At 38.1% G+C, this 25398-nt stretch overlaps 1 protein-coding gene and 1 long non-coding RNA gene across 2 annotated transcripts; both read left to right on the forward strand.

Annotated features, from left to right (window-relative positions):
• Positions 1-1821: 1821 nt before the first annotated feature.
• Positions 1822-19129, forward strand: LOC143877396 (Transducin/WD40 repeat-like superfamily protein). The gene is made up of 10 exons (XM_077379408.1): positions 1822-2291; positions 2479-2584; positions 4098-4158; positions 4278-4564; positions 7000-7139; positions 8060-8134; positions 11546-11636; positions 14863-15066; positions 18271-18315; positions 18818-19129. The coding sequence occupies exons 1-10, from the start codon at positions 2058-2060 to the stop codon at positions 18898-18900; spliced, it is 1326 nt and encodes a 441-aa protein (XP_077235523.1). The 5' UTR covers positions 1822-2057; the 3' UTR covers positions 18901-19129.
• Positions 19130-22218: 3089 nt separating this feature from the next.
• On the forward strand, positions 22219-24251 carry LOC143876581 (uncharacterized). Its single transcript, XR_013250422.1, has 2 exons — positions 22219-22756; positions 23259-24251. It is a non-coding gene; the product is annotated as an uncharacterized LOC143876581 (long non-coding RNA).
• The last annotated feature ends 1147 nt before the right edge of the window (positions 24252-25398 follow it).

Genomic DNA, 25398 nt, shown 5'->3' on the forward strand with positions numbered 1-25398 from the left:
CATTTTGTAGACTAGTGTTGCACGAGAGAGCAGCACACCGGCTCACTTTTTCAATAGCTTTTGTCTTGTTCATTTAATTGCTCTGAGGTGTCTGCTCTCTCATGCAACAGCCGGTCTACAAGACACCTTCTGCGATGAGCCATTTATCATTACGATAGGTGTCAAGTAGAAGTGCAGTGGTGTATGCGGCTGAGGTATCCTAACAGGCCGAGAGATTTGAACCTTGTTCCTATATGACCCGATCAATTCGATCGGGCACTCGCCATCTATTTTCATTGTACAACTGTTTGACAACATGAAAAAACCAAAAGCTCTGCCCTCCCTCTCCATCGATCCAAGGGATGGAAGGGCAGAGGCGTTTGGTGTCACTTCCGGGCAGGAATTGGACTAGCAAATCCCATATTCAAAATATTCTCCAAATTCATCCAGAAATGAATGCAAAGAGGATTTGAATTTGCAAAAACCATAATGCCATTTGAGGAAGTTACCATGGAAATTCACGACCACTCTTCCTCATCAATCAAAATATTCTCCAAATTCATCCAGAAATGAATGCAAAGAGGATTTGAATTTGCAAAAACCATAATGCCATTTGAGGAAGTTACCATGGAAATTCACGACCACTCTTCCTCATCAATCAAAGAGGCGGTAGAAACCCATAACTCTTTTTATTTCTTAGACCTCCAAAAATCAGCAACAAGACTAATTTTTAAAAGGAAAAAGGAAAAATCAGCAACAAGACCCCGAAAAATAGGAGAGAGAAAGAGAGAGAGGATTGTGATTATAGCTGAAAGTAGGGGTGGCCAACCGGTTCGGTTCTCGGTTCTCGATTCCTTTTTTTTCGGTTCTCAAACCGTAGTACACAGTAGGACCGAACCGAACATAATCGGTTCGGTCCGGTCCGGTCCGAACATAATCGGTTCGGTCCGGTCCGGTCCGGTTCTAATGGCTAATTATTAATTATTAATTATAATTTATAAAAACTTTTAATCAAAGTTATAATATAAGTTACTTTCTTATTATAAGAATAGTATTAACTATTACTTATTAATATTATAAGTAATTTATATTATTAAGTATATGTATAATAGAAATATAAAAATATTATATATATATATATATATATATATATATATATATATATATTCAAAGTTCGGTTCTTCGGTTCCGGAACCGAACCGAGAACATTAGACCCGGAACCGAACCGAATAAGTTCGGTTCTTCATCAGTGGAACCGAACCGGACCAAAAATATTTTTTTACAGTTCGGTTCTGGTTCGGTTCTTCGGTTCTGATTCGGTTTTGGCCACCCCTAGCTGAAAGTATGTGATTGCAGATGAAAGCATGCTAGTGAAGGGAAATATAGAAACGAGATAAGAATGCAATCGCGGTTTAAAAAATATGACGTGTAACCAATGGAGACGCCCTTGCCGCTGATTTTTGCCCTTAATTTTTATCATTCATCCCAATTACTATTTGCAAGGGTGCCCTCCGGTTCATCATTTATCCATAAATTAGCCACCAACTGAAAAGTATAAAACAAAGAAAGGAATTCCATTACTAGAACTTCCTGTATCAATTTACCCATTATTATTGAGCAATTGACGAGCCATGGCAGGCATTCAACCGGCCAAAATTATATTGAGCGGTTCAGATCACCAGATTGTAGCAAATTTTGTGATATGGTCAAATCAACGGCAGTCATCAAGCCGCGTGCCAGGTAGAAGAAAGGACACGTCATGAGGATACCGTGCCATACAGAAATCATAGAACTGATGATACTGATAGAACAAGGGCAGCGATAAATTCGCACCCCATATAGAATAATTCCCACCACTTGAAAGGAGAGTATGTGCCAGACTTTAACGCTTTTTTCACGTCGGGGGAGTGCGAATTATCCTAGCGAGGGTGCGAATTCATCATCGCCCTAGAATAAATACAGCCATGAAAGCTTCTCCCCGCATTCCTGCAAGCCCCTTGCCAAAATTTAAGTAGACGACGAATCTGTTCAATCCCACTCATTTCCCATTCAGTCTCCGCGTTTCATCGGCGATAAAAATGCTCCCTCCATCTCCTTCATATTTAGGGTTTTTGATCATTTCAATCCTTTCGATTCTCCTCGGAGGTCTTCTCGTTCTTCTTTTCTTCGCCGATTACTTTCGCAGAAAGAGGACCGAAGTTCGATCGATTTCCAAACCAGAAACGAATGCTATTCATCAGAAAAATCCAAAACCTACTCATTCCATCTCTAAGAAACCACATCAGAGATCTCAATCGCATGCCGCAGACAAGGTAATGAATCTCAGGAGTTTCAGATTTCTAGGTCATGTCGTTTTCTCTTTTTGTCTTGCTGACTTTTGTATCTTTTTTTTTTTTTCATAAGTTTCAGATTTCTAGGTCTGGTCTTTTTCTCTATATGGATTCCTAATTCCTTACTTTTTTATTTTTTTATTTTTATTTTTGGTCTTGCTGAGTTCAGGATCATATCAAACAACATCATCATCTGGATGCAAATACCTTGAAAGGCCATGGGGATTCGGTCACTGCCCTCTGTTTCTCATCCGTTGGTCGGAATTTAGCGACGGGTAGATTCCATCGTCGACTATTTCTCTATTATTTTCCCCTTAATTCTTATGAAATCTATTTTTTTCAACTGTTAGATGCATATAAGGCTAATTATAACCCTAAAGCTGTAGATGAATAAGGCAGGGAAATTGTGTTATTCCAACCAAAATACATGTGATCATATGAACTCTAGTATGTAAATTAGCACAAAAGAATGCTGTCTGTTTGCACTTAATTGCATCTGTGACATGTGACAACTAGCTTTAGTTGGCGAGGATTCTTGATTGTTGATTGTTCAGCTTCGTTGCCGCTGTGAAGGTACTATTACATGCAGTGGAAATTGAAATGGACGGTGGGCCTCTTAAATATCGTATAAATTTCCAGTATGCAGTGTACTTTTTGCTAAGATCTAGTTGAGAATTTGCATTTCATGCCATTGTTGAATCCAATTGGTTTCTTCTTCATTTGAAGTTGTCACTCGAATCACAATATGTTTGGAAATGGATAGACTTATCCTCAACGTCCTTTTGAGTCTCACTTCAGCATTTCATTCATTTATAAGTGATATACAGCGTTAAAACTAAATAACTATAACTCTTTGTACACAGCTAAATAAAACAAATGCTAATAAGCAACCAGGGCAAGGCTGTGACCTGAACTCTTGGCTCAACAATGATTCCCAATATGATGTACTTGATATTCCGAAAGTTGGTTTGCCAGTGCGGAGTTAATTGATCTAACCTCCTAATAAATATATTGTATATGAAAAAACCAACCCAAAAAAAAATCGTCAACATCCTCACTGAAAATCCGCTACCTATATGATTTCAAGGATAATCCGAGCCCTGCTTCACTTGCCAAAAGACTAAAGGGATTTTCCTCAGCCATCAGGTGCCTTCTTTCAGTTACTCCGATGGAAAACAGTAATTACTTTGGCTATGATTGTTGAATTGGACAAGCACAATGTCAGAATGTATCACGTATCAACTTGGCCTATTCTCACCAGAACCTATTCTCATGGTGTTGGCTCTGGCCGGCATCATGGTATGCATGAATATCGAGCTATGCTTTTCTTTTTCTAAATAAGTATTCACCATCTCAGATGCCTGAGCTGTTAATTATTAATGATCTCATGTATTGATTTGTGAGATCTGTTGGATGCAAACCTGAAACCAGAAATGTATATTTGTAGCATGATGTGGTAATTTCATTCCTCGTACGTGAAGCTTTTCCTTCTTTTCTGGCTGTAGTTTCCTGTGGCATTTTGGCTTTGCCTTTTCTTCAACTTTTTGAACTGCTTGGGTTTAGGCCTTGTAGCTCAATTGGTTGTGGCTTTGTACTTCAACCATGAGGTCGTAGGTTCAATCCTAGCTTACTTATTTAAAAAAAGACCTTTGAACTGGTTATTTTATTTGATGATGCATTTGTTGTTTGTTCTTCCTACTGCTTAGAATGGAGCAATGCTAGCTATTCAGCAGAGATCTTAGTCATTCCTCTTCATTCCATTTTTGAGATTTATATTTCTGTTTGCAGCTTGTGCAGATGGAGTGGTTAGGGTATTTAGGTTGGATGATGCTTCCAGTAAAAGCTTCAAGTATGAAATTTCATGCATTTCTAGACGTTTTATCAGTTATCACCTCACTCTCCATTATTTCTATACACTGGTAATTGATGCATTGCAGACTATTTCCTTTATGATGATCCAATCTGCAGGCTTCTGAGGATTAACTTGCCCGCTGGGAGTCATCCAACAGCAATTACCTTTTCTGAGGGAGATTCATCTGTGGTTGTGGCAGCTCAAACCCTTTTGGGTTCATCTTTGTACATGTATGGAGACGTAGCTTCCAATGAAACTTGGCAGCAAACCAAGCCCCCTCTTCCTGAAATTAAGTGGGAACATCACAAAGTCCATGACAAAAGGAATGTCTTAACTCTAGTTGGAACTACTGCAAGATATGGCAGTGCTGATGGGAGTACAGTCATTGTGTCGTGTTCAGAAGGTATTGAATATGTTAAAAATAGGAGCCCTTTCTTGCGTTGATTAATTGTGTGCTATGCCTATATGAAAACCGTGGTCTTCCCACTTGGTTCTTACCTAACAAACTGTTGGATTCAACTATTGTCCACTTCTTTATGGTTCTATGATCGATGAGTATGATTGATTAGAAACTACATACCACTCAATCATTTCACAGAAAATACTTCAAAGAAAAGTTGGAAAAAAACATAACAAAATGACAGAAACAAATAGATCTTGCACATTCATGCATAGATCTAACCAAATAACTCACTAAAAATACTTTGAGAAGCTTTTGAATACCGCTATTACCTCTTACACATGCATAATTATTCCACTCATTTCTGTTTGTTGGTGCTGGTAGAATTTTTCTGCCTCACTCTTAGAATACTGGGGGATGGGGTTAATTGGATTTTTTCCCTGCAGCACTTCTGCTCCTTGCTATTTCAAAAAAAAATAAAAAAATTAATTATTTTCGTCAGTTGTCAGTAGCTTATTACTAAATTATATTTTTTACTTTATCTTTTTTGTCAGTATCTTTAGGAAGCAAGAGAATATAATATTATTATTTTATGTTCTCTGTCAGTTTTCCGATTCAATGCTTTTCATTTAAGGAGATGATTTTTTCACCCCCTGTAGGATTATGCGCCCCCCTTTTAACATGATTGTGAGCAACTTCAACGCTTTTTTAAGTCAAATCAAGTTAACAGTGGGGCACATCATTCCCACAAGGGGGGCGAAAAAATCATCGCCCTTTTCATTTTCCAAATATGGTACAATATTATTATTTTATGAGTTTTGCAACTCAATGCTTTCCTTTTCTTCAAGAGGGTTGCTAGAAAATCATCAATCCCTCTTGACACGTGCCAATAAGACAAAAAAGAAGCAAGCTTTCTTTTTCTTCAAAAGTGTTGCTAGCAAAACCCGTTTAGGGGACAAAAGCGAGAGCAGCCAGAGTCTTATTTTTTCAACAGATTTTGTCTTATTCATTGATGTGGCAGCTCTCTCACGCAACATCCGGCCCGCGAAATGACTTTTGCGAATGTCACTAAATTCATGTATTTTCACACAGAGTTAGAAAAAAGGATAAAATAATATTGTAGTCCACAGGACCATAGGCGTTAAAGTCGGGACCACAGTCCTTAAAGTCATGAGCCCACTCATTTACATCCAGGGACGGAAGCAACATATGGGTGGCTAGCACCAACAGCCTCTGTTCCGATGAAATCACCAATATTAAGAACAATTATCCATGAAACAGAGAATTGATGTTTCTTATCCTGCAATTTCTCAGACATTTTCTGAAAATTTTCTTTGCTTCAAATATAAGCAGAAAAACTGCTCATTCATTGTTTTGTACATATTTTATACACATTTTGATTTAGAATTTGATTTTATTTTTATTTTTTCAAAATCTTCCACCCCGCTTTTTTACTATTACAATCCTCATTTTCATGGAAATTGAAAATTGACGACGTACCCTATTTATTTGTTAATTTTATGGAAATTGAAGGAAAAAATCAGATAAAAGTGGCTGGAAATGCAGCCTTTTTTTATGAAAGATATCGGTTGCCGTTTCTTTCTTTTGTGTCAATTTGGCTCTTTTTGAAATTGCAGTTTATGTAACTGCAATCAGAAATGGACGAAATTGAATTATTTTTCTTTCCTTCCTTTCCTTTGCACTTCACCATATCAGCACGGTCATTGGTTTCTAGGCTGCTTTATCAAGTTTTTTCGAGGCCTAGATTGAATTATTTTCTAGTTTTTACTGAGCTAGCCATAGGTCCACTTGCATCTTGATGGAGCGTAGCTGACCAGGAGAGGTTCTGAACACACTGTATGATTTTCTTGAGTTCAATATCACATCAAAATCCAACTTTTCCTCTTTAAATAACTGGCACTCCACTTTTTGTGTTAGTTTGGAATCTTTTCCTTAAAGAACTCATAAATCTATTAGAAAGGGATAAGAGTATTTGTTTTCTTTCTCTTATTTTTTCCGTAGTTGGATTGGAGTCTCTTGGGAATCATGGCACAGGTATGAGAAAGAAAGAACTCATAAATCTATTAGGAAGGGATATGAGTGTTTTTCTCTTTTATTCTGTTAAATTAGATTGTGTATGTGACTTACCGATTCTATTGGTATGAGAAGGAATTTTGATACTGAATATGTAGATTTCTTGCCCCCTTTTAACCTCTCTGGATCAAAACTTCCTTCTGTTATATTTTTCTTATTGAAATAATTATAATCAATGCTTTTTTTTATAGAACAATATTAAGTTATCTGTTTATAATCATTGAGTTTTTTTCTAGCCCACGCATCGCCCGGGGTGCTTTACTAGTATATACATATACATATATATTGAACAGTTTGCTCCTTGTTAATTCTTTCAACATTGGTGAATTGCTTGTTTTTTTCAGGCACTGATATTAAACTTTGGCATGGAAAAAGTGGGAAAACCTTGGGGACTGTTGATACAAACCAGCTCAAAAACACCATGGCTACTATATCACCAAATGGGCGTTTCCTGGCTGCTGCAGCTTTCACAGCAGATGTGAAGGTGGGTCGTCTCTAAATGTTTTGATTATATTAGTAACTACAATGATCCGTGAACACGTGCATGTCTGTGTGCATGTGTACATGTATGTATCATATGTATATGACCACATATGTATGTGTACATATCTGCTATTTGATTTCATTATGGATCTGTTAAAGAAACGTTGTTGGTTCTCTGCACATGCATGTACATGCGCACATATGTAGACTCATCTATATAATTCCCTCCTTGTATATTTCCCTGTATTCATATAATAGGTATATTTTCTGGGAGAACTACTATGGAAGTTGAATTTTGTAACTGACTTTGGGTGGTAGCTTCCATTACTTAACAATCATCAGTTGACGATCTTCTCTATTCAAAATTGATTTTTAATCCTCATTCTAATCATCTACACGATTTCAAGAGGGAAAAACCTTAGCACCAGTTTCACTCAAAGGTATGTTTTGAGTTTTTGAGTTTCTAAACCTTAGTTTCCATCTTCTTATTTAAAGTACTCACTTTAAATATTTCAATTTATTCTCCAGCTTCCCTACCTTTCTATTAACTTGGGAAGATTCACATTGATCCTAAACCTGTGATTCGATGTTTCTTTTTTTGCATTTGGGTCATTTCATTTCTTCTTTATAGTACCGAGGAACTTTTTTTAATTAATATGTTGATTCCTTTTACCTCAATATTGACTTTCTCTTCTCATTTGGCAATGCCATCTTCATATTATCTTTGGTAACTGATGAATTGGTACTTGTTGCCACCTCTCTCTAAATCGTCAGCTGCTTTCATCTTGGGAATGCCCTGATTGAATGAATGCTTTGCAGCTTTGATGCAATGTTTTAGAAAATTCCTCTTTAATGTTTCATTTTACCACCTCCCTGGGATAAGGCTATTAATGCTTGCTTGATTACAATTTGTTTTGATAGGTATGGGAGATTGTATATGCTAAGGATGGTTCGGTGAAGGAGGTTTCGAAAGTTATGCAACTTAAAGGACATAAGGTAATTGTTCGTTTTTTCATTTCTTAAATGTGTTACATATTTTTCTGATAGGTTACTTGTATGTGCTTCAAAAGGTTACTTAAAGGACACGCGAATTAATCATTTTTCATTACTAAGTGTTTTGCATATTTTTGGGAGGTTAATTGTGTCACTCTTATCATGTTTGGGTTCTTGAAGTTTTTATTCACATTTAAAGCAGAAAGAGCTTGCGATTTTGTGTTAAATCAAATACAACTTTGTACCTATTTTTTCATGGAACCCATGTGCATTCCAGGATTGGAGTGTATTTGGAGGCTTCAAATTCTGTAACTTAAGAAGCATATTTCAGGAGCAAATCTTGGATTATGTTAACACTGTATGAGAGATTACTTTAGTGTGGTAGAAAGAGTGATTCTCATGAATTTCCTACCTCTGTATGAGGGATTACTTTAGTGTGATAGAAAGAGATATTCTCATGAATTTCCTGCCTCTCAGTTTGTAATGGACTGGGAACCTTTTTCTGGATATTTTGACTCCTTTCCCTTTTCCTTTTGATAGGTTTGGTCCTGTCGTTGTCCTCAGGGTGGTTTAGACTTTAGACTTAAATTAGCATACGATGGTGGGGTGGGTTGTGTGGACTGGAGCACTACAAATGGGTGCCTCATATATTTATGTTAGTTAATGGATGGGATAATTTGGAAAAAAAGGTTGTGGTAGAAACTAGAAACTACTATGGAAGGATTTTGTAGAATATTACTTTCTTTGATGACCTTATATTGGTTGACCAAGATTCGCCTAATGTCATTAGAGATTTGACATCAAGCCATAACCAAAATATGAGGGAACCTTGGTTTATAGGTTGCTTCCAATTCATTTGCATTCATATAGGGAACCGCCAACTTGCTGTTTTTAACAAACAAATGGTGCATCTGCTGCTTCCTTCTTTTAGTTCATGTCGTTTTTGGCTGTTTGTTCTCGATTAGAGTGATAGATATTGTCTACGTAAATCCTGGACATGATTATCTGAAAATAGGCAGAATTCACAGAGTTCCTCCATGAAAAGGTATACAATTAGACTGAGTAAAAATAAGAAAAAGAAAACAGGACGAGGAAATGCTTTTATCTCAACTCAACTAAGCCTTTGTCCCAAACTAGTTGGGGTCGGCTAATGAATCCTTTTGAAAATTTTCATGAAGAAGGTGAAAGGATCTACGCGGCTCAAATTGACTAAGTCTACTCCTGACACTAGTTGGGTTTGTCTACATGGATCATTTTCTTCACTGTTTCTACCCAAGTTGTTTTCAGTCTGCTCCTGCCTCTTTTTACTCCATCAACTTGGCACGAGTCACTTCTTCTCACTGGAGCATCCAAATACCTACATTGGATATGCCCAAACCATCTTAAGTGGTGCTCCCTCATCCTCTCCTCAATTGGTGCCACCCCCACCTTTTTACGGATGTCTTCATTTTTAAATCGATCTAACCTTGTGTGGCCGCACATCCATCTAAGCATTCGCATCTCCGCTACACTCATCTTATGCACATGCTGCTTCTTGGTGGCCCAACATTCTGAGCCGTACAGCATAGCTGGTCTCACAACTGTCTTATAAAACTTTCTTTTCAACTTGGTAGGTATTTTACGATCGCACAAAACTCCTGAAGCATGCTTCCACTTCAACCAACCTGCTCTTATTCTGTGGTTAACATCCTCTTCAATCTCTCCTTATGTATGATTTGTGAGATGCTTTTATCTATGCAAGTTAAATTTATGAGATAAATTTGGAAAAGATTGACGTAGAGGCAGCTACGGAACGATTTGTGTAATATTATTTTCTCCAACGATTGTTTTGGCTGACCATGATTCTCAAGTATGAGAGGTGTACACCAATCCTTTACCAAAATATGACAGGATTTTGGTTCCCGTAGGCCATTTGCATACCACTAGAAAGCCACAGACCTCTGCTTTTAACAAACAATGCCACATCTGCTGCTTCGCCCTTTTCATTGATGATGTTTTTGGTTGTTTGGACATGTTTAAGGCTGATGACACAGTTTTTCAGTTTGTTTTTCAATTGGTCAATAGTGAGGCCGATGATCGGCTTCGGTTCAGAGTAAAGTGTTTCTCTGACGATATTGGTCACCGTCCTCCTTGATGTTGTTTTTGGTTTTCTTTTTCCCTTTCCCCCCTTTTTGGAGTAGCTTGCCCATCTTGTCATGTAGTTTCTGATCCATTCTTAATACTTTTGTCACCATTAAAAGAGGCTACTGAAATTATCACTGCCATGTTTTGATAATGGGCTGAACTCAACCTGTATTTTCTTCTTGAATTGGCTGTTGAGAGTTTTTTGGGAATTGTAGTAGCTTTTGACTGCTAGTTAAATAATAAAAGACAAGGTGAGTTTGGTCCATTATCAAAACATGCTAATGCCAATATCAGTAGCCTTTAAAAAACAGTGCATTTGATCTTGCTGGCAAAGAAATTTAAAAATCCTACTTCTAAAACTGTACAACTTACCTTTCGGAAAAAAAAAAAAAAACTGTACAACTTCTAAGATTAGATTCCTATTGTATGCAAATACTATTCGGGTTTTCTTTTCACAGGACTCACCAAAATCTACTACAACTTTACTCAGGAATTGAATAAAAATCACTAGTAATCGCCATTAAATCATAAAGATCTATTCTACCAGTTCTTGTGATGAGATCTGTGGGGTCCAATACCTGTTGTTATCATGTTGTTTCGGTCACCTTAAGGCTTGCTTTTGTATTTTGGTTGTCCCTTTTTTAATCTAGAATCATCTTTGCCAAAGTTTGGGCTTGCTCATGAACTCTGGTTGCAGCAACAATCCTCTCATATAGTTTAGTTATTTTTGGGCTCTCAATTTTGGGAACTCAGAGATATTTATCCCAACTGTTTTTAGTGGGATTTTTTTTGAATGGCATGGGAATCTATTCATAAAAAAACAAAGAGGGAGGACGAGTGGGGGCATAGGGCCAAGGTGGTCAATGTACACAAGAGACTGATTTGAATGGGATTAGTGTGAAAATGTGATAGAAATTGCATTTTAGCTAGCTTCTACATCTTCCTCTTGGATTAAATTAAAAGAAACAGTTAACTTTTTTTCTTTTTGAGTGGCAAAAGAAACAGCTAACTTGAACAACTTTTCCCAGTTTTTTCTACTGTATGCATCCAGTAGGACTAAATATAGATGCATCTTGATTTCGTAAGATTTAAAAGTTGTGAGCAAGAATTCTAAATGACAGTTCCTTCAGTTTTTTATCTAAATTTTTCTTTTTTATTTCCATACTATTGGTTTACATTTTTTGAATCCGTATTGTATGATTAATTAGACTGCTTTGTTGAAGTACGTTATTGGTCCTTATGGATCTCCCATTACAGCTCATGCTTTTAATCTTCTCTATTGATTCTCAGAGTGCCGTAACTTGGTTATGCTTTGCTCCAAATTCAGAACAGATCATTACAGCGTCTAAGGATGGGTCCATAAGAGTGTGGAATATCAATGGTATGCTTGATCTGATGATTTTTTATTCTGAAGCTTTTCTTAATCTTTTCAATCCTTTTGAGCATGATTTTGGAAGAAATATGGTCATTTCACTCTTGAAAAATATTGTATGCGCTATGCAAGATAATATACCACTCCCTTTTTTAGTTTTCAGCTGGTTAATGGTTGTTGTCACCCATCAGATTTACATTACCAGCAAGTTTTAATGATTGTTCCGTGGAAGCTTTAGAAGCATCCATGCACTGGCTGCTTTTACCAACTAGTACCATGAAAATCATAGTGTTAATTTCATACTGTGTGATCTACTTTTACAAAGGCCTATTTGGGGTGGTATTGATGATGTATATCTCGTAGGAAGTTCTTGAATGTACCTGAATGATATATGGCATACCATGTGCATATTGATAGCTCTTTCTGATGGCCACTTTGTGGAGGGAATACAAGTTTCATGTCTTTGTATCTTTAGAGTCATAGTTGCCGGAAACTCCTTGGGCGGGTGGGAAACCCGTTTACCCTAAAACGCGTTTCTCGCGGTTGGGAAACTTGTTTCCCCTTAAATAAGGGAAACACATTTCGGAAACGTTTCCAAAATATGATAAAAAATTGGAGAAATGTTTATGAAACACGTGGGAAACATATGGAAAACTTATGTAAATAATGTGTAAACGTGTGATAAACGTATGCGACGCTCGTAGAAAACCCATATGAAACGTGTAGGAAACATGTGTGGAACTTACGAAAATCATTTTGGAAAAAACACATAAGACATTTCTTGTACGATTTTTTATTGTTTCTCGTTTCCCCTGTATTTTTTTTCATGCGTTTCTCGTTTCCATTTCACGTTTCGTTTCCTGAATTCGTTTCCCACCCTGGTAACTATGCTTTAGACAAATACAATATGGCTTGGATTCATTTTCCCCGCCATTTGGGAATATAGATGTGCAGTCGTATCCATGGTATGAAAAAGTAATTTTTTTTCCAGAATTTCTTGCTTTCTATTGCTTGAGTGTGTGTTTGTGATTATTCTAGCACGTCCTGAAGTTTCATCTTAAACGTCCAACATTTGCATATGTTTCCATGCGTTTTCACGATGTTATTGGATTTTCACTGAAATTTCCATCTGAAACTGACATGTTTCCATTTTCATCATGCCTGAAACACATACTGAAACCTCAAACCTTGGTTGGCAATAGGCAACACAAAGAAATGTACGTGTTAGAACCAGAACTTGAAACTTTGTTGATGGCAGCCAATCTGTAGTCAAGATGGCAGTCAGTCTGTAGTCAACACAAAGATACAATGTTCGTCTAGGTGCAAAAAGATAATCACAAGATTATGGGATCAATTAGCAACTAAGAGAGAAGTGTGATATGAAGGTTTTGAGGAACCAATTTTTCTCATTCCAGTGGTTGTCTTGAAATGTGGAACTCTCGACTATATAAGCATGCAAATTTCTAATGGAACACATACTTCTGGACGACCCTTTTGTTCTTGATAACTTGTGGGTTGTCTCATGTACGTGGCTATGTTAGACCTGATTTGTTGCTTTCTTTGGGGAACCTATTTATGCAATGATGGAAAATCTCCCTTGGAAGTTCGAGGTTGAATATAAGATGCATTGAAGGTTTTGATGAAGGGGGCATTGCTAACCTCAAAATCCATGCTGGACATCGCAACATATACCAATACTTGTCAGTTGAGAGATTTATACTTAAAACTGAATGTCAGAATTGAGTCTGACAAACATTTCAGCCAAGCCAGTAAGCTCATTTTGGTGAAGCAAGGATACACCAATGGCACTCTAACTTGAAGCAAGGACTGGCTAGGAAACACACAAGTTCATGGGAATAATAAATTTTAGGTTTTAATTAGTAAACTGGGACTGTCAGAGTTATATTCTCTAGCTTAACTGTGTTAGATTAGGCTGTTTGTTTGTTGTAATTAACCTTATCTTCTGTAAGTGTGTTTTGGCCTTAGCATATCCTATAATTGTCAAATAATTGTCAAGTTGTGTCATGCAAGTTGTATATATGTCAGTTCCCAATTGTAATGGACCTTCACCTTATCTTTAAAAAAGAAAAAGAAAAAAAAGGGACCTTCGGATTACCTCTCCACATGCATATTTCCTGGTCATATGTTCTCAAAGTGACGAATGCCTTTGCATGATTTTATGATTTCTCTTGGATCATTTCTATTTGGCCAACCTACCACTTCAAATCTCTTGTTTATCATTTTCATGGAATTTCCTGCCTGTTCAGAGGAATTATTTATGTCCAGAACTGGAGTTTTGCCATCATTTAAGCTATTCATTTCATCCACCTTGTTCCAACTTTCTTGTGACAATAAGCTCTTATGTGTTTTATGAATTCACAACTCTACTTTGGTGGCATTGCTGTTAATAAGGGTAGCAGACAATTGTTCGATAAAGTACTTTTGCTTATATATTATATGTACTTTCTGTTGCATATGGGATTGAAAATTGTATTGTTTTGCTTATATATATATATATATATATATATAGAGTTCCTAAGGTGTCACCTCATATAGCTTATATGAGGTGGCGCTCACAAAACATAAGGGGCCCACATTTTTGGGGTGATCCAAACCACTCATTTGAAAGGCCCTTAGATGGATATGGTGGCTACAAAAAATCAGGTCCAGAGGATCATCCTAACCCTTCCATTTATGGAGGTTAAAAATGGGCAAATTTATGGAGGTTTATACCCATCCATTTCAACCTCCACAAATGGAAGGGTTAGGATGATCCTATGAAGTTCATTTTTTGGGCACACCCTATCTATGTGAGGGCCTATCAAATGAATGCTTTGGATCATCCAAACAAAGTAGGCCCCTTATGTTTTTAAGCGCCACCTCATATTAGCTATATGAGGTGACACCTTAGGAACTCTATTCTCTCTCTCTCTCTCTCTCTCTCTCTCTATATATATATATATATATATATATATATATATTATAGTGTTTTACACACATTTCTTTTATCAAGCATAAGGTCGGATTTGTATGGACAATGATCAACTACCATTCCCATGGTCTTGTGATTTTGGGTATGGGCAAGGGATGCGTTTTTTCTTTTCTAAATGGTCCTGTTCCATTGCAATCTCTATGCCCCTGATACAATTGTATTGATTCTCCCCAACTTATCACTGTTTGAATGAACTCCCTATTCGTTGTGTTACTGAATGTTGTTTTATCATTTTGTGAATAGTTCGATATCATCTTGATGAGGACCCAAAGACATTGAAGGTGTTTCCAATCCCACTTCACGATGTCAATGGAGCTGTTTTGCATTATGATCGTCTTAGTATTTCACCTGATGGAAAGATACTAGCAGCTACCCATGGCTCAATGTTGCAATGGTTGTGTGTTGAAACTGGAAAGGTTTTGGATACGGCTGATAAATCACATGAAGGTACATGAGGTTTTTATTTTTTTGTTACCCTTTTCACTTTTTCTATATATCTTTCACTTCTTCTCTGTTAAAAACAAATCATTTTTCCAATCACAGGATGATTATGCTGGTTGTTTGAATCATTGTTTATAACCTATCTGATAGATTTGAAACTTTGCCTATTCACTAAGCTTGGATGGCCACCATGTAAGGAGTCCAAACTTGAATTTACAAAAAACCGGCATAGGTGATCATGAGTTTGGAAGTTTTTTTTTATAAATGAAGAGTTTCTGATTTACTTGACGGGGGGATATCGGAAACTGGATGGCATATTTCTGAGTTAATGCTTCCACTAAGTTACTGACTGCGGATGGACTTTTCCGTTTTGAGAAAATACACGCAATTTGAGTAAAGACATGCACATAAAACGCAATGAAAACGTTTACTGTGTAATCTCAACACCTGATTGTAGAAGCCTCAGTTTGGGACGTTTCAGTGGTCCTCTTATTTTGATTTTCTTTTTGATTTCTAATTATAAGTATTTCTTACTGACGAGCCATAGCAATTGCAAACAATTGAGTGATATCTAGTAGACATGTTGCTAAATGGAAGAAATTTTTGGCATCAATCACATGAACCACCAATTCTTTCAGCCTGGCACCTTATGATACCCAGGTACAAACACAGATATGGGTACCTAAGCATGCAAGAAAGAAAAAGAGAAGTAACGGAGAATCGAGAAGAGAAGAGAAATAAAGGAGAAGAGAAAGATGAATGGTGTGGCTTTACAATGATGGGCCCACTTATTCTTCCGCATATTCTTCTACAAATCCCAAAATTAGTATGGGGAGAGCTCCCCCCTTTCTGTTGGTAACAGTACGTGTCTCCAAGATCCCACACTTCTCTTTTCTTATCAAACTGCATCCCTCTCTCCCTTTTTCATTTTTCACGTGACCCGTACTTTATTCTTTCTTTTCCTTGCTTATGTCATCTTGATAAGGAATCCTAATGCCAAGATACTGTGGTGGAGGATTCTCGATTCAGAAGGTCCATGGTGGTCAATATGAACACTTCTTCCTTTTTTTTTTGAATGGTAAATATGAACACTTCTTAAACTTGAAAGAGATGTCTTTATATAGGGAAATGATCACATGCATCCTGCTCCATTATAATAAAATTTTGCCTGGATTTGAGATGCATCTGAACCATTCAAAAGCTTTAAGAGTCTTGTTATAATCTACCCCATGGTAGGGTATGAAATAGCCTAGGATGCAAGAAAGGAAAAGAGAAGTAATGGAGAATTGAGATGAGAAGAGAAGAGAGGAGAGGAAGAGAAGGGAGGAGAAGAAAAAGAGAGGAGAGGAAGAGAAGGGAGGAGAATGCATGTGATTGGAAAACCTTCCCACAAATTGTTTTTATTATTCACACAAAAGGGGAAAAACCCAAAGAGGGCCCACTTAAGTCGCTTAAGTGATTTAAACAAAAACATAAATAAATCTGCAAAATACCCCTTTACAAGTTTAAAGCCACGGAAAATAAACATATTAGTCTTGTGGCTTTACAATGATGGGCCCACTCCGCATATTCTTCTACAAGTCCCAAAATAAGTAGTGGACCAGCCCCTCCTTTCTGTTGATAACTGTGTGTGCATGCGTGTCTCCAAGATCCTACAATTCTCTTTCTTTTCACATCAAACCACATCCCTCTCTCCCTTTTTCATCTTCACATATTGACTTTTTCTCTCTTTCTTTTCTTACGTCATTTTGATAAGGAACCATATGCCAAGAGATTCTGGCAGAGGAATCTTGATTTAGAAGGTCCACAGTGGTTAATATGAATGCTTCTCAATCTTGAAAGAAATCTCCGTTGTCTTCTTTTTTATGGTTAGAGCTTCATACCGGATTAGATCAGTTGGAACACTATGCTCTCTTGGTATTCCTTCAATGGAGCAGCGTATCTTTGGCGTCACTCTTCAAAGAATCGCAAATTGCCTATTGGAAAGTTAATTTAGGCACAACTGTGGGTTGATTCTGACCATTTAAAAAAAAGAAACTGTGGGTTGAGTCTGGTGTATTCTCCATTCAAGCATGTGGTCTCTCTATTCAAGAATTGTATCTTTGACATTCCTCTTCAAAGAATCACAAATTACCTTTTTGGAAAGTTAATTCAGGCATAATTGTGGGTTTATCCTGGTGTTCTCTCCGTTCAATCATGCGGTCTCTCTCTCTCTCTCTCTCAATGGTTTCTCTATGAAAGCAATTTGAAATCCCCACAGAAACGCTTGGATGAAATGCCCGGAGAAAAACTTTGCATATTTGAATACCATGGTTTGTGGTTTCTCTTAAAGTGTCATCATCTCTAGCAAATGTTGATGCTGAAATTTCAGCCGTATCTAGTCAATGGTGATAGTCATTTAGGAGCTCTCAATCTAGGAAAGTGGGTCCATCTAATAATACGATCTTTTAATTAGCAAGTTATGTGACGATGTCTGATTGTTCTTCTACTAGACTGTAGCTTTCTATCTTGATCTTGTTGCAACCAAATGATGCAAATGTTGAATATTTTTTTCCCTGGCACTGGAACTTGGAGCTTGAATCTATGCTATGGCATATGAGTCATGTGTGTGTGTGCAACTGTATTGTTCCATAGATCAACACCAAGCATATCCAACATATAACAGGCTCCGACCAAAATAAATAAACAAATCCTGAAAGTATCTTTCATACTTGAGCACGAACTAACCCATAGAACATAAAGATGTAGGAAGCTCCATGAAATAAACAAATCCTGAAAGAATCTTTCATACGTGATCTTGGTTGTGAAGGTAATGAAATTATCCGTTAAGCTTGCAAATGGAGCCTTGAATTTGCTGCTTCTTGTGAGGTATGGAAAGAGATCAAATTCTAATTCAAAGCAGTGGATACCTTGGGTATCTTGTAATCCAGTAATTCCACACATGGATGGCTTTAAATTTTCACCGAAACCGACTCAAAATGACCGAAATTGTTCCATTTCCATCCCCACCGAAATGATGCCGAAGCCGAAACGTATAACGAACCAAAATCATAAGCGCAGTAGCGGTAATATTATATTAGTATGTGTTGCATAATTATATTTATTTGAATTGCATGTCACGCATGTCACTAGGTATTTGATGCTATTAAACCATTACGGATGACTGTCTTGCTTATGTGATGACTGTCTCTAATAATCTTTATCATGCAGGTGACATCATGGGCATTGCTTGGGCCCCTGGCCTCATTCAGACGGGTAATAAACTTTCTCCAACTGTTATAAAAACTTGCAACCATCATTATAACTTTTTTGCTTGACCTGCTGGTCCCATCTTACTCATTTTTCTAATTAACCAACGTGGAAACTGATGCTTTGGATCTACATTGAACAGCATTCGAGTTTGGAAATTGCTGTTCTTTTTATCTAGGCCTGCAGCCTAAGTGAGCCCAATTAAAGAACTTACGTTTTTGAAGCTCTGCCTCTTAGGACTTCTTGTAGGGTACTGGGGCCAATTCTGCCTCAGTGACTTTAGTGACTCAATTTGGGGGAGTTGCCCGATGAACTATTCACAGTTTTAAAACTCTGGGCAAATGTTCTTCTAGCCTGGTTCAAAGTCTTGATTGCGAGCTTAGCGGAGTAATCTTGATCTGTCATGACCCATGAGTCAGTTTAGATCAGAATGAAACTCATTTTTCTCTCTGAGCTGGGTGTCAGCTAATCACCTCTGTGCTAACCACCTTGTGCCTTCTTTTTACAGGGAGTGGGCCTGCCATGGTTTTAGCTACGGCAGGTGCTGACAAGAAAGTGAAGCTGTGGTTGGCTCCAGACCTGCATCCTTAGTGAATGGATCCAATCTATCACAATCAACTCATAAGGGAACAATAGACCAATTTTGTAGAAGAGCACATTCTGATGCTCCGAGGATTGTATCCAGGCTCTTCAGGTTTGATATTTTGTACTGAGAATATGCAACCACATTGTTTGATCTAGCTAAAGTGAAAAACGAAGAGGGCACAATCTGCTTGTATGGCATATCAACTATGTCAATAAATCTCTCTCTTGCTTGCTTCATGTGCTCCAATAGAATTTGGTAAGTTGCAATATTTTGAAGTGAGTTGATTCCCCCCCCCCCAAGGATAATACACCCCTCTTGTAACGTGAATTGTGGGCACTTTACTGCTTTTGGACGTCAAATTACGTTAACAGGGGGGTGTATTATCCTACAGCGTGGGCGAAAAAATCAGCTCCCTATTTTGAATATGATATGTTGGCCATTTTGTGGGCGACCCACTGTTAAAACCCTTTTGTTACCTTGCACTCTAGGGATGTGGTTGCTGCATTCCTTTTCCTCCCTACACAGCGTGCATATATTTTCTGGTCAAGAACTGTAGGCATGTAGATATTTCCAGCAAGGCTCCGTTTGGATTGCTAGAAAACATTTTCTCGGAATTTTTTTATTTTTTCTCGGATTTTGTTTTTCTTTTCACAATTTAGAGGGAAATAATATGATTTGGTTAATTTAGAGGGATATCATTGAAGGTCCCTCTAAATAAAAATTGAATAGGGCCGGTTCAATTTATCTTCTTTGGAGGGCCGGTTCAATTTATCTTCTTTGGTGTTTAAAAAAATAAGAAATTCTAGAAATGTTTTACCATGAAACTTTTAGAGAAAAATCCTGCAATCCGAACGGGCCCTACTTCATGCTGACCAATGGCTTGGAGAACTGGAATTTTCTTATCTCTAGCCACTGGAGAGGTGGAATCATCATCCCACAAATAGAACTAGCAAATAGAACTAATCAACGACTGTATCAAAAAGCTACCACGAGCGTCCTAGTCCAAAGCCTCCCATTACCGGACCACTTGGGTGTTGGGGGACCCAACACCCAAGTGGTCCAAAACAGTCTTGGACTCGGATATTCTCATTGCAATTGGTGTTTGCAGAGTATATGATTATTTGGGTTTAAATACAAGATTGTTTTGGCTAGGTCATTTTTGCAAACTCTGATAAAAGTGAATAAGATATTCTTTTGCTATGTGGATTGGTTGTGGATGAAAACATTCGTCGCAGTAATCGTACGGATTGAATTCTGTGATGTTAATGGCTGCGATTGCATGTCCGCACAGAAGCCCATATGTTTGGAAGGCACGCCAATTATATGTTCGAGTTATTAAATCGACGGAATCTGTAGTTTCAAGGGACTTTACTTCGAATTTATGAGTCCCTACTCGATAAGCTGTATATTGGCAGCTCTCCCTCAGTGATGACTCCATACGTTTTTCTGCATAATGAGTCAACTTTGTGTGCCAACTATTATATAATTTCTGATGCTTGTAAATGAACTGGGTGGTCTGATGTCGAGTGTGCTCTACCAATGATGCAATCAACAATTTTCTGGCATCTTTCAAGACAGTATTGAAATACTCCGATCTATTCGTATTCAATACATCATACCTATCCCCTTTGAAATAAAAACTAGATCAGTTTTCCTTCGGAATGTTACTTATCCACTTATGTGCGCGTTCATTCTTTGCCTTAATCTTCTCCATTGTTTCTTTGAAAACATTCTCCCTCAATGTCCTTGCGGCTCTCCAGAACAATCTCTCAAGTAGATCTTTGAAGTCGGACTAGAAGTCGGCAGCGAGGTGACGCATGCAATAACTATGATCACAATTGGGAAATACTGTAAGTACTGCCTGCAACAACCCCTTCTGCCGATCGGAGCATATAGTGAATACATTCATCTGCTCTGGCAATACTTGCCTTTTCAACAACTTTAGAAACCACTCCCAACTATCTTTATTCTCCGTCTCCACCACCCAAAATGCTATGGATATAAACCGTTGTTACCATCGACACCGATTGCAATCAATAAGATTCCTAGATATTTTCCTCGCAGATGTGTTTCGTCCACCAAAACTATAGATCTCAATGTTCGAAAAGAACATACGCAGGGACCAAATGTCCAGAATAAGCGAGCAAATTTATCATCTCCCCTTGGACGTAAATCTTTATGTCGAAAAACACGCATGTAGCTTCCAGGATTTCTGCCCATTATCTCAATTGCAAATGTGGGCAATATGCGGTAAGAGTCATCGACATTCCCACACTTAATCTCAAGTATGATGTTAATTGCATTGTACGCTTTCCAATAGCTAATAGTTATACCCCAATGCATCTTGATATATTCTCTTATGATCCTTATACGGACGTCCTCTGGGCGAGCGAATAAACATAAACATGTCTCAGCTACCCAAGCTGCTGTAATGAGAGGGTGATTATTGCCTCTTATTTTAGCTGTACACGTATGGTCGGCAACAAACGACTTCACTACCACAAAACTCATATGATTCACACCTGTTATAAGCCATTTGCAACATCTTCCTTGCATTGAACGGAGTACTTTTTGCGTGATGACTTTGCCTTCTTGAAGATGAATCTCTGTCGAATAGCATATTCTCAAACAACCTTCTTGAAGTGTCTCATGTCATAAAACATTGCCCAAACTATTAACTGGTCAAATTTTAATGTATCAGCTTCTATTTCTTGGGTTCTAACAAACATGCCATCTACTTCCATTGGCTCACTACCGTCACTCAGAACCGCTGTAGCCTCCATTGATAGGCTGAGCGGTTGGACTAACAACAATATTTTCATGATGATCATCCTCATTCTCCACTTCCTCCTCCTCCTCCTCATCATCATCATTTCTTTCTTCTTCATAATCTAAACCCCTTACACAAAAATCATTTTCAAAAACATTATTGACGACTTGACGTCCACTTCATGATCTCCAATATTTTGTAACTCATCTATACCTCCGGTAACATGGTTAGCATGCAAACTACTTGCCAATGTTTTATTTAAGTTAAATAGAGACCTGTATAGTTCGAAAATATATAATTAGCCTCAATCCATATGATTAATTCATAATTTGAACTATGGAAGTCTTGAAAGATTACCACAGAACTGTAATAACCGGTAAAAATATATATTAAAAATACTATGCAAAATTACTATGCAAATTACTATTCATAAGTACTATTCAGAATAAGACTATTCATAATTACTATTCACAGTAGGACCCACCAAGTACTATTCATAAGTAGGTCCCACGACCAGCGGGCCCCACATCAAACGGGTCCCACCAACAGCGGGTCCCACATCAGCGGGTCCCACACAAGCGGGTCCCACACAAGTAGGACCCACACAAGCGGGTCCCACACAAGTAGGTCCCACATCAACGGGTCCCACATCTAGTGGAAAACGGAAATATCATCGCACCGACGAAAATAATAATAAACAAATCGTAAATAGTAGCAAAAATACTATTGACCGACGAAATTAATAATAAAAAAATATATTATTTACTATGCAAGTACTGTTAACCGACGAAAATAATAATTTAAAATAGTAAATAGTCTTTACTATGCAAAAGTACTATGCAAAAATACTATTGACCGACAGAAATAATATTAAAATAATAAATAGTCTTTACTATGCAAAAGTACTATGCAAAAGTACTATGCAAAAAAATGTCTATAAATAGAGGAAGAGAAGAAGAAGAAGAAGAAAATAAGAAGAAAAGGAAAGAGAGAGAGAGAGAGGAAGAGGAAAAGAGAGAGAGAGAGAGGAAGAGGAAGAGAAAGAGAGGGAAGAGAGAGAGAAAAGAAGGAAAAGGGAAATCCACTACCAAGTAAGTCTTTTATAATAGTCTCTCTTTCATGGTTGGTTCTACCACCTAAAATTATTTGAAAGCAATGATCTCTTTCAATGGTTGGTTCTACCACCTAAATTATTTAATGATCTCTTTCATGGTTGGTTCTACCACCTACCTATATTTTATTTGAAGTAATGGTTGGTTTTACCACCTATATGGATAAAGTAATGGTTGGTTCTACCACCTATATACTTAACGGTGAAATGCTAGCATAGTAACCGTAAAGTAAACTTTATCAACTTATGGTGAAATGAATAGTGACATACGGGGCCCACATAAATAGTGACATGATGAGGCCCACATGAATAGTGACATGCGGGGCCCACATAAATAGTGACATGATGGGGCTCACATGAATAGTGACATGCGGGGCCCACATGAATAGTAGCATGCGGGGCCCACATGATCTTAAATTTGATAGAAAGAACACAGGGAATATTATCAGAAAGGAATTTGATAGAAAGAACACTGAACACAGGAAACATCAGAATTTGAAAAGGGTACTTCTCACGTTGCTTTCGTGTGAAAAGGGTACTTCTCACGTTGCTTTCGTGAAATTCTCATCTGCACGATCCTTTCCACGTACATTCAGGCAAGTGAATATGGACTCGCTTCATAACGGTAATTCAGTGTAATTCCTATGATTATTTGATATGTGACTGTGTTAGAAGGTAAAAGTATCTTCAATACCATATTTCTTTAGAATTTCATTTCAGAAAGCAAAGTTTCATATTCATTCAGAAAGCAAAATTTGCATAAATTCTGCATGCCATTCTAGGTTGAAATGAAGGGTGAGAGAATAGTTGACGGCCAGAGTCAGGGTAATTGAGAATTGCCATAATGACCATAATGACCGTATGACTATTGGGGAGATTCTCGGGTGGAAGGTGACCCAAAGAAAATCCTCGGGTGGAAGGTGACCCAAAGGAAATCCTAGAAAGGAGCACGTCTCATTAGGGGGCGGAGGTTCCTTGATGGTCAATAGTTGACGGCCAGAGTCAGGGTAATTGGGGAATTGCCATAATGGCCATAATGACCGTATGACTATTGGGGGAGAGAACATATTGGGAATCACAGTAAGGATGAGAGTTCATATTACTTGATTTATTTCCAAATTTGATTTATTTGAAAAACTGTATAGTTTAAAATGGATTCTAATGTTGATCATTGAAATTTTTATGGTTATTGTACTGTTTCTTTTATGTCGTGAGCCTTTTTCCTTGCTCTTACGTTGCTACATTTCCCTCCACAGGATTAGTAGAAGAGGGAGCCTTCGCAAACGAAGACATATAAATAAAGCGGGAATGGGAAATAAATAGAGAGGGTGGAGTGACAGATGGGTCACCTGTCGTATTTAGACTCAGTTTAAGTATTTAATTTCGGACTGTAATAAATTTTATTTGGGATGCTAGGTCCTTAATTTAGAACAGAGTGAGTTTAAAATTTTAAATGGATTTCATTATTGAGAATACTTCCGCTGCTCATAAAGAACATCAGGTGAATTTGTCAAATAGGTGTAACGGCTTGGTTCTGGAAATCGGGTCGTTACAGTTGTGGTATCAGAGCTGCACCAGGTTTAAGCTGTGAGGAACCTGGTGAACGAGTCTTGGGTACGTCTTAAGATGGGATACGAAGACCTAGTAATTAAAAGTTATGGCATCTTCCAACACACCCTGCTGACCAACACACCCTGCTGAAAATGTAAATTAATTGTAGGCTTGTCTTGACAGAAGATGAATACTTACCAGAGAAAAGGAGCTAGGAGGGATGGCCAGGAAGAGGAGCAAGACCCTCTGCGCATGCTTACGGAAATACTTAGGAGTCAAGTGCAGTCCCAAGCAGCGAGTCAAGAGGCCCTCCGAAGTATTGCGGCAAATTTGGCCGTGCACCAGCCAAGGGAAGATCCTACCAAACTCCATCGTCAGTTCAGAGATTATCACCCTCCTGAATTCACTGGGGTGGGAGATCCTATGGTAGCCGACAGCTGGATCTTGAGCGTGGAACGCATCTTTGATGTCATGGCGTGCGATGATGAACAGAAAATTAGGTTGGCCTCATTTCTTTTCACTAGCGAGGCAGGAGTCTGGTGGAGAACCACTGTACAGAATTACCCGACGGCGACCACCGAGACTTGGAGCCAATTTAAGACGAGATTTAATGCCCAGTTCTTTCCTGCACATGTAAAGGACTCACTGGCTGAAGAATTCGCAGCACTGAAGCAAGAAAGGATGTCGGTGGCCCAGTATGGGGCAAGATTCAGGACTCTATTCCGCTATGCCCCAGGTTATGCCGCCACTGAGGAGGATAGGGTAAGGAAATTTGTGGACGGGCTCCGCCCCACCCTTATGGCCAGCATTATTATCCTTAATCCTCAGACCTTAGCAGAGGCCTGTGCGAAGGCGGAAGTCGCAGAGAGAAGCGAAAGAATTGTTTCGGCTGCAAGGGCACAATCCTCTGCGAACCGAAATCAACCACCACCTCTAAAGAAGCAGAAGTCGGAGAATGAGAATGAGAATGTGAGTTATACTGTTCCAGTATGCCCAACTTGCGGAAAGAGACATACGGGTCAATGCTTGAGGGGCAGGGATGTATGCTATTACTGTGGGGACCCTAACCAC

This window comes from Tasmannia lanceolata, unplaced genomic scaffold (assembly GCF_043159265.1).
Source record: "Tasmannia lanceolata isolate RefF3 unplaced genomic scaffold, GAP_Taslan_0.1 ptg000005l, whole genome shotgun sequence".
In the NCBI taxonomy this organism is placed as follows: domain Eukaryota; kingdom Viridiplantae; phylum Streptophyta; class Magnoliopsida; order Canellales; family Winteraceae; genus Tasmannia; species Tasmannia lanceolata.